Source organism: Polistes fuscatus, unplaced genomic scaffold (genome assembly GCF_010416935.1).
Source record: "Polistes fuscatus isolate 324 unplaced genomic scaffold, CU_Pfus_HIC Scaffold99, whole genome shotgun sequence".
In the NCBI taxonomy this organism is placed as follows: Eukaryota; Metazoa; Arthropoda; class Insecta; order Hymenoptera; family Vespidae; genus Polistes; species Polistes fuscatus.
In genome coordinates this window covers 19,648-36,407 of record NW_025113183.1, presented here as the reverse complement: position 1 = coordinate 36,407, position 16,760 = coordinate 19,648, and the positions used below count along the sequence as shown (strand labels likewise).

At 35.6% G+C, this 16,760-nt stretch overlaps 1 protein-coding gene across 1 annotated transcript; it reads right to left on the bottom strand.

Moving 5' to 3' along the window:
* Positions 1–8,033: 8,033 nt before the first annotated feature.
* Positions 8,034–12,757, bottom strand: LOC122525862. The gene is made up of 2 exons (XM_043648846.1): positions 8,718–12,757; positions 8,034–8,250 (listed from the first exon to the last, which is right to left on the bottom strand). Exons 1-2 carry the CDS (start codon positions 12,755–12,757, stop codon positions 8,034–8,036), a joined length of 4,257 nt encoding a protein of 1,418 aa, XP_043504781.1.
* Positions 12,758–16,760: the final 4,003 nt, after the last annotated feature.

Below are 16,760 nucleotides of genomic sequence, written 5' to 3'. Positions count from 1 at the left end.
CTTATATTTAGTGAGGACTGATATCCATATTTTGATATTTATTTATTCTTTCTTATATATATATATATATATATATATATACACATGTATAAATAAATATGTTTCCTTTCTTTTTTTTGTTAAATAAATAAATAATAATAATTAGTTGCTTATCTTCCCATACTTCCAATACGCCCCTTTTTTACCTTCACGCTATATATATATATACATTTATAAAATTAAAAAATATAATAAATTAATACAAATATAATAATAAAAGAAAAATAATAGCTTCCATTAGCGGATATTATCGGTCATCAAGCAAGGAAGGGAAACAGGTTTCTTTATCAACTATATTCTATGTAAAAAGAAAATTAATAACAATAATAAAAAATTGTTTGGGAATAAGCATTCCAATCGAACGGCGCCACGCGACAGTTGTCGCGCGATGAAGACACGCCTCTTTTCCCAGCAAATATTGAAGACTCATCGTAACGCCGGCTTTTCCGGCAGCGAGTACAGTTGAAATTCTCAAACGGTTACGACGTGCTCACCAGAAAGTCATCTCAGTTTGCTCATTGTCGAGCTTGTTCCGTTTCTCTGACCACTCAAATGATGAATATAATCAGTTAAAGCCAACTCAATGATTAATATAATCAGTTAAAGCAATCTCAGGGATTAATATAATCAAAAACCGTTCTTTAAATCGCCTCACGTACGAAAACACTTAACGACCACCTATTTGTAACGGAATTATTTAAAATTCAAATCTGCAAATGTAAAGTGCTAGGCGTTCATCTCATTTTTTATTTTATTTCCGCAATAATAATAATATAATAATAATAACATTAATAAAAAATAAATAAAGAAAATAAAAAATTACAATGAAAATCAATAATGATAATAATTATAATAATAATAATATTAAAAATAATATTTTTTTTTTTAAAGTTATTTTTTTTGAAGTTATTCTTGAGGTTATTGAGGTTATACTCGCTTTGTTATGCCAAAGAAATATAACTTCTTACGTGAGTACATAAGTACACACACACATTTTTTTTTATTATAATATGTATAAGAAAATAGAAAGTAGAAACTAAATATAACCCTTCGTTGCGTAAGAGTGTGCTATGTTGTAAAATGGTGGCGATTGAAATTTTCACCTGATATGTTGTCGTATCGGATCCTCTCGAATATTCGCGAACCGAAACCGATGAAAAACAAAAAGATAATAGAGAGGATAATGTATATATATAGGCAACAAAGGAACAGATAGAATGCAAGGTTTTAAGATAAGAAGCAAGATTTAAAGTATAAGGCGAGATTTAAAGTAAAACGTAAGGTTTAAAATGAAATAGTAAGATTTAAAGTAATGTGTATGGTGATTATATTAAAATATATATAAATATCCTGATTTTTCTTTACAAAATTTTCATTTTCATTACTGAGTTACACTACTTTATTACCTTTAGATATCTTTCAAAAAATTATTTTTCGTTTATATTATCGTTTATATTCGTTTATATTTGAAATCGTGTATTTATAACAAAACTAGGGGTAGTAAGTCGCGACTCTCTATACCTCGCTAGCGATAAAAAATTCTCCGAATGACCAAGCTCGTTTACGCTATCACTTTTTCGTTGGTAACCCCCTCCGTGGTTACATTTTGTTTTGGGTATCAGAAGAAGCACGATGTTCGAAAGTCTCTACGTTTGGATTTTGTCTTTTTAACACCCTGGTTCTAGTAATACTTTTAGGTGGCGACGAGAACATAGTTGATTTAATTTATTTTAAATAAATATAATGAAATAAAATTAATATAATTTTAAACTTAGTTTTAACTCAGCCTTAATTTAATTCAACGTTAAATTTCAAATGTACCTTGCCAAGGTCTTTAATAGTTATATTTGACAAAGTTATTTTTAAATACCCTATAAATTTTAAACAGAGTAATTACGCCGTTGGTTGTTGGTTAAGGTTAATAAACAAGTTCAATAATAGTTTCTTCTTACAATATTGCGAAAATATTATCTCCTCTAAATGTGAAGTCAGTTTTTCTGTTTCCTTATTTAGCTTAATCCGGTTTAAACGAGATTAGTTAGTATTATTCTAACTTTTTTTCGTTTGTCCTCGGCGTTTTTGCCTATTTACCAAAACAAGGAGATAGTTTATAAGCTAAATTTTTTCTATTCTTCAAATGGAATATTCGTTAGCGAAAACAGAAGCGTAAGACTTCTCTAGATTTCGTCAGCTTACTTTTTTTTTCTTTAGTTCATTGCCTGTTTAATTTGCTTTGTTCGTTTACAAGTAACGCGTAGCAAAAGCACAGTACCAGGAAATACGGAAAAGTTTTTGTTCACTCTCCTTGACTGCTTAAAGTAAATATACAACGAACTACTTCTTATAAATAATTTCAAATTGACGAAATGTTCAACGTATTTCGTGGAATGCCAAAGAGAAAAAAAACTTTCGGCTTAAATTTCCCGTATAAATTTTACCTTTCAGCTCTCATAAATAAGACTTTTTTGTTAAAAACGTAATACTGTCGGCCCTCAATAAATGATTTTTTATCAATAATTTTATTTTTCTAAGCCTTGTTTACGACTTTTCGGTTCTCAATAAATGAGATTTTCCGGTTTTGAAAAATAATTAAGTTTCTAATTGTCGAGACATTGATTATGACTTTTCGGTTCCCAAGGTGAGATTTTCCAATACCGACAATTATTTAAATAAATTATCTTTCGGACCCCAATATATGAGATTTTTTAGTTAAAACACTTACTTTACTGTTATTATTTTTTCTTCATATTGTTTTTTTCATTATTTAATTAATTTTTTTACTTTCTATCATTTCTTAAGAACTTTCTGTGTATTATATTCTGTTCTTTATTATTGAAAGCGAAATAACTATTTAATATTATCTAACTACTTTTAAAATAAGTCTTTATCAATATCAATAATGTATTTTTATTCTAACTTACATTGCAATCTTGGTGTTTAATCTGCTCTTTGCAATAAAAATATTCTGAGAAGCGAGGAGCACCCACTGTGTGCAATCACCTTATTTATGAGAATTCACTTATAAATTTGGTGATATTTATAATAAACAAGTTTTTTTTATTAAAAATGAACAATATTAAAGACATAAGCAACAACAAGAAGTTTCCTTCTCGGGACCGTGTTCGAAAAAAATCGCCGTCTTGAATGGGTTAAGTATAATTAGCCGTCAGATTCTAGGTTTTTAGTAAAAGTTCTATACAGTTATAAAATTATATAATTATATATCTATATATTTATATATTTATATAAATAATGTATAATTGTAAAAATAGGTCTCTTAGGAAATTTGGACGGGTTAGAAGTTCTTTTTGAACATTATTTTATATATATATATTTTTTGAACGTTATTTTGATAATGTTCAAAAAGAATTTCTAACCCGTCCAAATTTCCTAAGACACCTATTTTAATAATTTTATTTTCTGGACAAAATAAAAACCAATTAAATTAATATATAATATTAAACAGACGCCCTATTTATTAATTAGGATAATGAACAAAATAAAAAAAAATTTTAATAAATTTATATTAGATAAAATAAAACATAGAATTAAGTTTTTCAACCTAGTGTGACTCATATATTTATCTTGTTTTTCGATTTGAAAAAATACAAAAATAAAAAGAACGTTTTCGAGTTATTTTAAATATAGAGAAAAGGATAATCACATTGCAGTTGTATTATTATATTAAATATAGGACTTCTATTAATTAATTGTTTAAATGTAATACACATTCTTCATGTTTTCTTCATTTGAACAAAAAATATTAAAGGAAAACGAAAAAGAGAACAAAAAAATAAAGGCATTTTCAAAAAAAGAGTGGCACATACGCGATCTATTGTCCTCAGCGATTAAGCGGAGCAGGGATTTCAAAGAAAGTCAAAGTTAGGGAAAAAAAAGCTTAAAAGAAATAAAAATGCTTAAATGGATAAGCAAAAATTCATAGACAATAGACAATAGAGGTAAGAAAGTAGTTAAATTTGGAAATTGGTTAGAACTCTATCACAATGTTAACATATCGCGTATATCTCGTTTTAAGGTTTCTTAGACTCAAACGATGATTTAAGGAAATAAAAATAAATTTTTTAGTAACTTTATCAAAGTAACGAAGTCTCGTATATTCTCCTAACAAAGGATTAGCGAAGAAAAAATTAATGTCGATATTCCCAGAGCGTATAAATCAGTTATGATAGCCATTAAATGGGTAGCTCTGTATTGTTACTTATAAAGCTGTACAGCATTTTGTTATTTCAAAAATCGTGTTTCAATTTGTAAGGAAAATAGTTTTTTAAGAATACATTATATTTTCAGTTTTTTTAATGATAATTTAAAATAAGATTTATTAATGTATGAATTAGGACCAAAATCTAAAATAATAGCAAAGTGACGAGCATAGAATTAAAGAAAATGAAAGTCAAAGTTGACTGTTATTTGATAATAGACGAAAATGAACTTATTGTTAGTGATAATTGCATCATTTTTTAATTGAGTGATGTTATTATACACAAAATAGCATCTAAAAATATGCGGGTCCTGAAAGAACTGAGCGCCGTACGTAACATATTAAGAATTAAAGTAAGATTCTTACCATTTTGTGTAATAGCTCCTGGAATTTGGCTCTTTAACACACTTTCTATCAATAAGAATAATATGAATCTAGTAGCGGAAAAAAAAAACTAATTTTACTAAAATTTATTCTCTTAATTCGATTATCTTGAAATTTATTCTTTTACGTTAACGATCAATCTTAAGAAAAAATACACTGACTTAACCTAAAGCAGATACAGACTTATTAAGGAAAAACAAAACGTAAGATTCAATAGTAAAAACGAAAATGACTCGCTTCGCTTCGTCATCCTCTTTATAAACCTATTTTAGCCCCCACTTCCTTGACCAGTTATTTCCCTTCCACAACGAATCAGTTTTCAGGATTTGTGAACTTTGTTCCTCATTGGATAGTGATACTGACGCCCACAAGACTCTTTGGCTTAGGAAACTAACAAAGAGCTGACAATTGCCATCGACGACGGAACTTTCGATCGTAGCAGATAAAAATAGAAAACGATCTATAACACTACTAAAGATATAATTGTTCGAGTAAAAAAAAATTCGTGAATAAAAAGAGCTGCGTAAATGTAAGAATAGACGTATAGTACTTGAAATACTTAAATCCTACAACTCGCTACTATGATACAAGAAAGCAGCTTCAATGCTAGTAAGTTTAGACTCTAAAGTCGAGTATCTTTTGAAATGTATATGTTTCTACTAAAGTGCAAAAATCAGTTATTTTGCAGATTACTTAGGTAGTGCAGATTAACAAGAGTGATCGATCCGTTAGAATATTGAAAATTATTTAATTTCACAAATTATCTAGGTAATCTGCTAATTATTTAGATAGTCTGTACAGTATCTACTAGGTAATGATAGTTTACCTACTATGTTAAAGCGATAATAAGACGTCTTTTGGAACAACAGCAATGTTTGTGTACTCTTAAATGAACATAATATTATTTATTTATTTTTCGACATCTAAACAATCAAATCAACACAATCATAGAATTAACAAATTACTTGATAGAATTAATCATCAATCAATTAAAAAACTATAATAAAAAATCAAACAGTATAAAATATTATAAAATTAACCAAATTAATTTTTAAAACATATGATAAATTTGTATAAATATTGAATTTATTTTGTCAAATGAAAGAATGAATAGTGTTTATATGTGTAAGAAAATATAGCTATAATAAGAAACTAAATATGACTCTTTTGTTGCGTACGAATGTGTTTTGTTTGTCATGCGACATCGCTTCATGTGTGGTCCTATAAAAACCTCCCGAATATTCTCGATCCGGAAGTATGGAAGATTCTCGAATTTTTATGATCGGGAATGATCAAGAAACTTCGATTAAGAATGTAAAGAAATAAGAAAATGTAATAGGAGAGAAAATGAGTATATATAAGCGACGAAAATTTTATATTGTTTCTATGATGAGTTTGTGTGTGTTTTTTATTTATATGAAGAAATAAATATGATCGTATCTTCATTAACATTTACAAAAATTATGCTTACTTACTAGTTTAATCGAAAAATTGTTCTTTTTTTTTAAGTACATAGCACTTTGTTTTTTACGATGAGCACACATACTTTAATGGGTACATTAAGTAGGTAAATAATGAAAAAGTCTTCATTCCGCAAGTTAACGGAGCCAATCAATAATTCTGTAGATTAATTAGATAATGTGTACATTAACAGCTTTCGAGCTTAAGCGGTAACATCTGTATTGTTGAAAGAGATTCAGTCTGAACGGGTTGAATTTCTTAATATTCTGTTTAAACGCTTCTAAAAGAATAATTTTAAAGTGAAAGACAAAGAACGTCTCAGATAGATAAAAAAATTAAAAAATTTAAAATTGCAAAAATTACTCAATGAAAATTCACTTCAAGCGATTTCAGAGTTTTTTAAAGCGTTAAGTGGCACTTTAATGACTGCTTTAAAACGCTTGCATGTAATGAAAAAAATTCATAACGAAGAAAAATGGTAACAACACCTACAACGCAAGAACTAAATTTATCACATATTTTAGAAACAAAATAAAAAATAAAATAAATTAATGTTTATTTACATATGTACGATTGATCCGGCTCGAAGGACCATTTAATGTACGATTGCTCCGGCTCGAAGGACCATTTAGTGTGATTGATCCAACTCGCAGAAGCAAATGTACAGTTGTACGGTAGTGCTGGTTCCCACTCCCGTACTGTGCACGCTTTCGTGCACGCGCTTTCTCACTTGATAGGAAAAGACTGCTGTCTCTTTCCACTTCCGCGTTGTAAGGACGGAAGGAGTTGATCCCAAATAATACACTTCTAATTATAGTGAAATGTGAATATTTATTAATACTCGTTCCAAGAGATCAATATGGTGCTTGGGCCTTGTATATTGATCTATGCTAACTTTGATGCTTGGTACTAGCAATAACCTCGGGTTACTGACTAGTTGTATTGAATGCTGCTCGGATCACTTGGATGTGATTCCGCCTAACGAGTATGGACAACTGACTATTTTTCGTCTAAGATGTAACTGCCCTCTTCCCCACCCCCTCCACGATACATCCTACCACAGGGCTCCGATGCGACCTTGGAGTGGGGACATCTGCTCAAATATACTGCGTTATCGTTTTGAGGAATTCGGAATAAGATACACTGGCGATTGCTATGTTTGTCCTTATGCTCTATGATTAGATGCCGACGCAATAAAACCCAAAGGTCCTAAACAAATATTCTTTATTTCTTTGCATCGTCACCGGTCGAGCATCTTTGTACATGTGCATCTTATCCAAATCCTCCGTTGTATACTCTTACCCCCCTACTGTTACGATAAATGACGGAACATGCCAGCCCCCTTGAAAGGCCTGCCTTTCAACATACAATTGGAATGTAGTGAACCTTATATACAGTATATTCTAAGACTAATCAAAGCTTCCAAGCACCACCCTAAAGATACATTGAACATATTTAAATACAATAATTTTTATGACCGCCTACGGCTGCTCTATTGGCAGAACACACAGCCTTGTTGCAGCCCGCTTAATGGTTCCCTTAGATGTTCGAATCATTGCTGTCCTCACTATTCCGTCTGCGCCTGGTATTAGCTGCTCCACCCTGCTTAATAGCCATCGTAGTGGGGGTAAATTGTCATCTCGAATGACAACCAAGTGGCCTTCCTGTAGTGGATCACGTGTTCGTATAGATCTCGCTGGCCTCTGGTTGAGTAGATTTAAATATTCCTTCGACCAGCGTTTCCAGAAATGCTGGCGCAGCTGCTCGATTAGTTGTAGCCGTGATAGTCTATTAATTGCTATCTCCCTTATGTCCGGTTCCGATACCGACAGCAGGGAGTCTCCGATAAGGAAATGTGCAGGAGTAAGGGCGTTTAGGTCTCTAGGATCGGCGGATATAGGTAATAGAGGGCGGGAGTTCAATATTGCTTCTATTGGGTAAGTATGGTATTTAACTCTTCGAACGTTAAGGAAGCGTTCCCTACCACGCGCCTCAGGTGATATTTCGCAGCCTTCACTGCCGCTTCCCACAAGCCACCGAAATTTGGAGCGCCTGGCGGAATGTAATGCCAGGCCACTCCCTCAATACTTAGTTGATCGCTAATTTTGGCCTTTGCTATATCATTGAAAACCTGCGTTTTAACTCTCCTAACGCCCGATTTGCCCCAACGAAGTTCGTCCCATTGTCCGAATATATATTGGCAGGCTTACCCCGCCGTGCCATAAATCGCTTCAGGCACGCTATAAAACAGTCTGTTGACATGTCTGTTACTAATTCTATGTGCACGGCCTTTGTCGCCATGCATACAAATATCGCACCGTATGCCTTTACATATTTGGCATTCCGTCTTCTCCCTTCTTTGACCAAAAAAGGGCCGCAATAGTCTACTCCGGTGTTTGTGAATGGTCGCGAGGGGGTAACCCGTGATTCCGGTAGATTACCCATCACATATCTCGAATTCATCGGCGCATTTTTAAAACAAACTACGCACCTCCGAATTATTCCGCGGACGGTACTTCTGCCTGCCATGGGCCAATAATTCTCTCTTACCGCCGCGAGTGTTAGTTGCGGGCCCGCATGGAAATTTTTTATATGTTCGTGCTGAATTATTAACGCGGTAAGTTTGTGCGATCTTGGTAGCACAATTGGGTACTTATTGCCGTACGCTATGTCCGCGTTTTGCAGCCTCCCCCCGACACGCATGATCCCGTTGGTATCCAGAAACGGCTTAAGACACGCCAGTCTACCATGTACAATAATCCTTGGGTTTTTTGTTATTGCCCTTATTTCCTCGCCGAACTCTTGCGCTTGACACAGCTTTATTAAACGCTCCCTGGCTTGCGCGATTTCAGCCACCGTTAACGGACCGATGTCCTTGGTTTGTGCACGCCGCGCGTTTCTGCAAAACCTGCCGCAGTATGCTATGACCCGCACTAGTCGGGTGAATTGCGAATATTTATTGAATATACGATCACAAAACTCTCGCGACCTCTGGTCGCGGCCTATCATCGCGACCGTGCACGTGACACTCGTATTTCGACGTTCTGGTAATTCTTCGAGTGGGACTTCTGGCGCTGTATCCGTCGCGTTCCCGAAGACCATTCCTGGCCCGTGCCACCATAGATCCAGACTTAACAGTTCTGTTGGGGTTACCCCCCTCGATATGAAATCCGCTGGATTTTCGGCGGAAGACACATGTCCCCACTTCGAGTTTGGTATTCGCTCTTGAATTTCCGCCACGCGATTGGCCACAAACGTGGTCCAATTTCGCGATGGTGATCTTATCCATGCCAATGCAATGGTGGAGTCTGACCAGCAACATATTTTCCTGAATTCTACGCGCATGTTCGTCGTCAGCTTGTTTATCATCCTCGCGAGCAATACGGTAGCGCACAACTCCAATCGCGGTAGCGATACCGCCTTTAACGGTGCTACTCTCGAGCGCGCACACAATAAGTTGCTGCTCCCGTTTCCGCGCCCGTCCTTCGAAACTATATAGATGCAGGCCCCATACGCCGTTTCGGATGCGTCCGCGAATCCGTGCATCTCTATTTCCTTCGCGTTTTTACAAATAGTTTTCCGTTCGACCCTTATGTCATTTAGCACTGGGAGTTGTTTCGCGTAATGCAACCATGCTGTCTCTAAATCCATTGGTATGGATTCATCCCAATGTATGCCCCTTTGCCATAGTCTTTGTATGATAACCTTCCCCGTTACAGTGACTGGCCCAATTAATCCCAACGGATCGAATACCTTAGCAACCGATGCCAATATGACCCTTTTCGTGATTCGGTGCACTGGCGCCGCTATCGGAACGGAATACTGAAATGAATCATCGCTGGGATCCCACAAGACGCCCAACGCCCTTATATCGCCTTCCTTATTTAGATTCAGTATTTGCTTTGAATCGACCTTTTCGGGAATGTGCGGTAATATTTTCCCCGAATTAGCCGCCCATTTATGCAATTTAAACCCTGCTTTGGCTAATACCTGGTTTACCTGATCGCGTATTTCTCTAACCTCCGCAATCGAATCTGCTCCGGTCAGCAAGTCGTCCACATAAAAATCGCGTCGTATGACCTGCGCGCCTATCGGATGATTTCCCTCCTCTAAATCCGCTATCTCTTTTAGACACCGCGTAGCCAAAAATGACGCCGACGCCGTACCGTACGTTAGAGTTAGGAGCTCACACGTGCTCACTGGGTTTCGCACATCATCACGCCAGAATATCTTCTGTAGGCTAACCTGCGATTCGTCGACACGGATCTGTCTATACATTTTCTGAATGTCCGCTGTTATCACGTACGCGTATGTTCTAAACCTCGCTATTATCGAAAATAAATCATCCTGTATATTTGGTCCTATGGCCAATGCGTCGTTTAACGATATGCCTGACTTCGACTTGGCCGACGCGTCAAATACCACACGCAACTTTGTCGTTGCACTTTTCTCGTTTAAAATTGCATGATGTGGTATGTAGTAAGTACTTAGCGGAGTTGCTTTATCTTCTGGTAACGTCCGCATGTGCTCTAAATCCCTGTATTCTTTTATAAAGCTTGAGTACGCATCTCGCAATGTTGGATTTTTAGCTAACTTGCGCTCTAGGGAGAAAAACCGATTCAATGCCGCGGTCCTATTATCCTGGAGACTTACTATCTTTTCTTCTATGATGGGGAGGCGCACCACGAATCGACCGTCCGCGTCACGTCTGTACGTTCTCTTGAAATGCTCTTCGCAGTACCGTTCTTGCTCTGTTAACGGATGAACATCCGCGACGTTATCCAGTTCCCAAAACCGCGACACCAACTGGTCAACATCCTGTACTTGCGTAGCGATGTTACATGCTACCTCCTTGGGGCTGCCCTTTACATCACGCAAACAGCCGCCTACCACCCATCCCAACTGCGTTTTTTGCAACGTTGGATGCGAACGCGTTGCCTTTATTTGGCCCGTACATAAGATCTCTAGATAGACCTCTATTCCCAATAACACGTCGATATTCGCACTTTCGTAGAATGCGGGGTCCGCTAACCTTATATTACCGGGAATCGCAAGTTTATTCCCGTCCATAGATACGGCTGGTAATTTTTTTGTAATTGAATTTAATATTACACAATCTATTTTTCTCCGGTAGTTATTGTAGTTGGACTTGAGCACAACCTCTATTTGATGTAGCGGTTGTGTCGTCATTTGACCAATTCCGGCGATCGGCGCTCGGAATTCCTTTGATTGCAACCTTAGACGCTGCGCTAAGTTACGCGTTATTATGTTTACTTGGGACCCCGAATCCAATAATGCCCGAACGGTTATTGGTTTTCCATTTGCGTCTAATAGCTTGACCTTGGCTGTTAAAAGTAACGCCTCTCGATGAGATGCTGCCTTTAACCCGCGACCTATGTTTGCAACCGCCGCTTCGCTGTCTGACTCGCCGCGTTCGTTAGCGACGGCCGTGGAACCCTGCGACGGTTCTGACTGGGTATGTAGTAAGGTGTTATGTTTCCGGTTGCACACCTTACACCGACTCGCATTGCATTCGATGGCAAAATGATTCGTCGACCGCAAGCAATTAAGGCATAACCCTTTTTTCCTTGCCTCGGAGACGCGATCCCTAACTGGCATCTTCCTGAACCTTTCGCATTTGTAAAGCTGGTGGCTTTCCTTGCATATCGGACACGCGAGTATGCTTGTAGTTACCTGCGAAGACAATGCCTGGCGCGGTTTCGGTCGGTTGTGATTCGTCACGAGCGGCATTGGTGGTTTTGCGATTGCTTCTAATACCTGACACCGGTGCGTCAGGAATTCCATTAATTGTGCGAAGGTGGGCACTTCCGACGGTGAAAGCTTGCCTTCCCACTCTTCGTTCGTTTTCGCGTCTAACTTGTCTACCACCGTGCATACCAGTAAGTCATCCGACTGATTGACCGGCCTTTGCAGTGCACTAAGTGCCCTTGTGTTTCTTGAGGCAGCGTCAACTAATTGGCGCAGCGCAACGCTATTTTCCTTTTGAATCTTAGGTATATCCATGATACCCCTTATATGAGTATGCACTATCCTACGTTTGTTGTCGTACCTATTTTGTAGCAATTTCCACGCTTCTTCGTAATTTACGTCCGAAATCGTTAATGCCCGCGTTATGTCCGCCGCCTCGCCTTTTAGTGACGAGCGAAGATAATGGAACTTTTGGATCGCCGATAACGACGAGTTTTCATGTATTAGTGACTTAAAAGTATCGCGAAAAGAATACCACTCTTCGTACGATCCACCGAATTGTGGTAATTCTATTTTCGGCAACCTGATATGCCCGTTAGAACCCGCGGATAATTGTGATTGCGTCGGAGAAGGTGCATTCGTCGACGCGGAATGCGCTGAATTCGACCAATCTTCCAATAATTCGTCGATGTTGCCGATGATTGTAAAAAACGCGTCTTCAAAAGATTCACGTTCCACACTGTGATCGGATGTATCATCAATTAGTTCGATTTTGATTTGCACTTCTTCGAATTCACGCGATTTGGCCAAGATCTCATCTCGACGAAACCTGAGGCGGGGTGTACTACGCGTTTGTGCTAGTTTATCAATATGACTCTTTGCCCTAGTCATATATGCCTTTATCTGACCCCGTTTAATGTGTAAATCTCTTAATTGCTCAGCCATGTTTGTACCGAGATAGTAGCAATATTAAATGAAGGAGAAGGATAGGCTAAGAAGGAAAAGAGACTGACCTGTTACCGATAACGATACCGTCCGACGGCAGATGCTCGTGTTGATGCTGCGTGGCTGGATACCGTGTATTGCCTCTTCCTGCGTTTTCCTATTCTTCCTCGGCGTTGATGCTATTGCTGCTCTCGTTGATTGAATTCACGAACTTGCTTGCTGATCGTTCGCGACCTTTCGTAGAGCACTCCGGCTCGAAGGACCATTTAATGTACGATTGATCCGGCTCGAAGGACCATTTAATGTACGATTGCTCCGGCTCGAAGGACCATTTAGTGTGATTGATCCAACTCGCAGAACCAAATGTACAGTTGTACGGTAGTGCTGGTTCCCACTCCCGTACTGTGCACGCTTTCGTGCACGCGCTTTCTCACTTGATAGGAAAAGACTGCTGTCTCTTTCCACTTCCGCGTTGTAAGGACGGAAGGAGTTATCCCAAATAATACACTTCTAATTATAGTGAAATGTGAATATTTATTAATACTCGTTTCCAAGAGATCAATATGGTGCTTGGGCCTTGTATATTGATCTATGCTAACTTTGATGCTTGGTCCTAGCAATAACCTCGGGTTACTGACTAGTTGTATTGAATGCTGCTCGGATCACTTGGATGTGATTCCGCCTAACGAGTATGGACAACTGACTATTTTTCGTCTAAGATGTAACTGCCCTCTTCCCCACCCCCTCCACGATACATCCTACCACAGGGCTCCGATGCGACCTTGGAGTGGGGACATCTGCTCAAATATACTGCGTTATCGTTTCGAGGAATTCGGAATAAGATACCCTGGCGATTGCTATGTTTGTCCTTATGCTCTATGATTAGATGCCGACGCAATAAAACCCAAAGGTCCTAAACAAATATTCTTTATTTCTTTGCATGGTCTCCGGTCGAGCATCTTTGTACATGTGCATCTTATCCAAATCCTCCGTTGTATACTCTTACCCCCCTACTGTTCCGATAAATGACGGAACAACATATTTTTTAACTTTTATTTAATTTCAAGTTAAAAATATTCTTATAAAAATGCATAATTAATATTAAAAATATGTATACTGTAAAAAAAATTAATAATAGCGACTCGCTTCATTTAAACTAATATTTTTGACTAGTATATAAATTTAATTAAAATTAAATAAATAAATAATAATAAATACAAACTTTTTAATATTTTTTTAGGTATCTATTCAATGTCCATTAAGGCTTAACAAAATGTTGCTAAAATATACCAACAATTAAACATATTTATATTACAAAAATATACAAATAATAGAAACTAGCTTTACTTGAACCAATAAATTCGACTAACTTAGTTCGTATAGTTGTAGTGTTAATGCTGTAAGCACAATCTCAAAAATTTTAAGTAGTAAACTGCTAACTGTTATTGTGCGAACTTAATATACTACTCGCAATTTAGTGTACATATCTTACTAGGGGATGATCAGGTAGGCCCCCTCCGATTTTTCACAATTTTTGAACCTTTATAGTACTCTATGAGAATATTCATTGTGCCATATACTTGACGTATATATTCAGCTGTTCGCTAAAAAACGCAAATTGAATTTTCACATAGATACCTATTCTTTTAGTTGTGTAGTGTAGTAGTCTACAATAGTGACGCTGTGTGCGTGTCACTGAGGTCGCCGATATCTATATCTTATTTCGACAGTAAAAATTAGCCTTTTCTTTTTTTTCCAATTTCTATTATGCATTATTGTGAACAAAGCTTAACAAGATGACTGTCGTCGCTTTTCACATGATTTGTCTGCCACGCCTACATTTTTTTATATATTATGGAATGCGTATTTTGTTAAAATTCTATTTACAACTGATAAACAGTAATTTGTAATGTTGTTTTATCTATATTTAAAGTAAGGTCACCGGTAACCGTCGAGGCGCTGTAGACCATTTTAGGATTATTTGCTCCTTCTAAATACGGAAAAGATTGCGGAATTTATAATAACGAATAATTTATGACCGAGACGATTGATTTTATTTGCAGAAGACCTATACACAGACCAAAGAGACCGAATTCCACGAAAAAATATATTATACTTATTCGATTTATAAGAGTCACAAACTGCTTCGAAGCAGCACCTCCAATGGATTTTTTGGTATTTTCTTAAGATTTTTCTATTTTTTATTTTCTTCGAAATTTCATGTTTGTTTGCAAGAATCTGAAAATGTATAATTTTCAACAAGTATTGTGTTGTAAATTCAATTATTTATAGAAAGAAGTAACTCCTCTAACTAATTTTTTTTTTATAAAAAAAAACTAGTATGTGTACTTATCTACGCACGTAAGAAGTTATACTTCTTTTTCGTAACAAAAAACTTTTTTTTACAACATACACGCCTTACAACGTTCCGTGTTTGTTTGTGATAGATATTTTCTTTTAGATAAATTTTTATAACTACAGTAGTAGGCATTACATTACTCTGCATTGGTTTCAGAAATCTCCAAAACTGAAGCAGAAATTTAAATGTATACTAATACTGGACAAAAAACTGCAAGAGATTATAGTTTAATAAGAACTATTGTAAAAAATAATTTATAAATAACAAAAAAGCATTCATTTTTTAATTCTTTTGATAAATAATAATGCATATTATTTTTTTCAAGTGTAATAAAAAAAAGACGATGTCTTCCAAAATCTTTCATGATTTCAGTATCGTCGGCTTCTTCTTATCATTGTTGAAAATAATGCGCTCTCTCTTCCAGTAAAATGATTGATCATCTATGCAGAAAGAATAAGTTTTCTTATCATTTAATAAACATTTTTTAAAAGAATTACAATAATCGATTCTTTTTTATATAAGGTTATTATTTTTACCATCTAATAGGTTCTGGTCTTGATTATTCCTCGTAACTGCAGCTGCAATCTATTCGCATAATAATTTAAATGGATTCTCTTTAAAGAAGACATTAGTTAATACAAGTTTACATTATTTTCTTGTAAGTGAATAAACAATAATGTCTTTCCATACCTGCTTCGACGCTCGAAGATACAATTTGCGTTAATAAAAAATTTTCAAGTACAATGTATTTCCTATTTGCTATTTAAATAAGCAATTACTTGGATGCACTTCTTCTTCAATTCTTTTATTGGAATACTACTGCATAAGGATTTTCCCAGTGTAAGTAAAATAAGGGCACTGTCTTCCAAAATCTTTAATGTTGGTGGAATTGTCAGAAACTTCTTATCGTTGTAGAAAGTAGTGCGCTTTCTCTTCCAGTAAAATGATTGAAACCTATGTAGAAAGAATAAGTTTATTAATTCTGTGAATATATATTTTTCAAGAGTAATAAATTTTTTTGTTCTACAAGTACAAGAATATTAGTTTTACTTTTCAACATATTCTAATCTTGATTATAGCTTGTTAATGTAAGTATATTATTTTTGAACTAGCATTTCATTTTTATTCTGTACAAAGGAGATATTAGTTTTTAATAATCTTTAATTTTTTCCTTTCAATCAATGAACAGTAAAGTCTTTCATTACCTGAAACGAAGCTATGCCATATATTTTGTAAAAGAAAGGAACTTTTGTAATAGAATTTATTTCCTATTGATTTTAAAATTTCTAATTATTAGATTGCATTTTTTCATTGAATTTTTTGATAGGATATTTATGTTTGTGTTTCCTTCCGAGTGTAAATAAGCATTAGACGGTCTTGCAGAATCTCTCATAATGATAATATTGTCGGACCATTCTTAGCGTTGTTAAAATAAATGTGTTCTCTTTCCTGTTAAATAATTTTATACTTTTACTGAAAGAATCACAATTAATATATTAATGCTTAGAATAAATATTTTTTAAAAGAATTATAATTATCGTTTCTGCTTTATACAAGGTTATTATTTTTACTATCTAAAGATTCTGGTCTTAATTAATCCTCGTAACTGCAACTGCATTATATTCGCATAATAATTTAAATGGA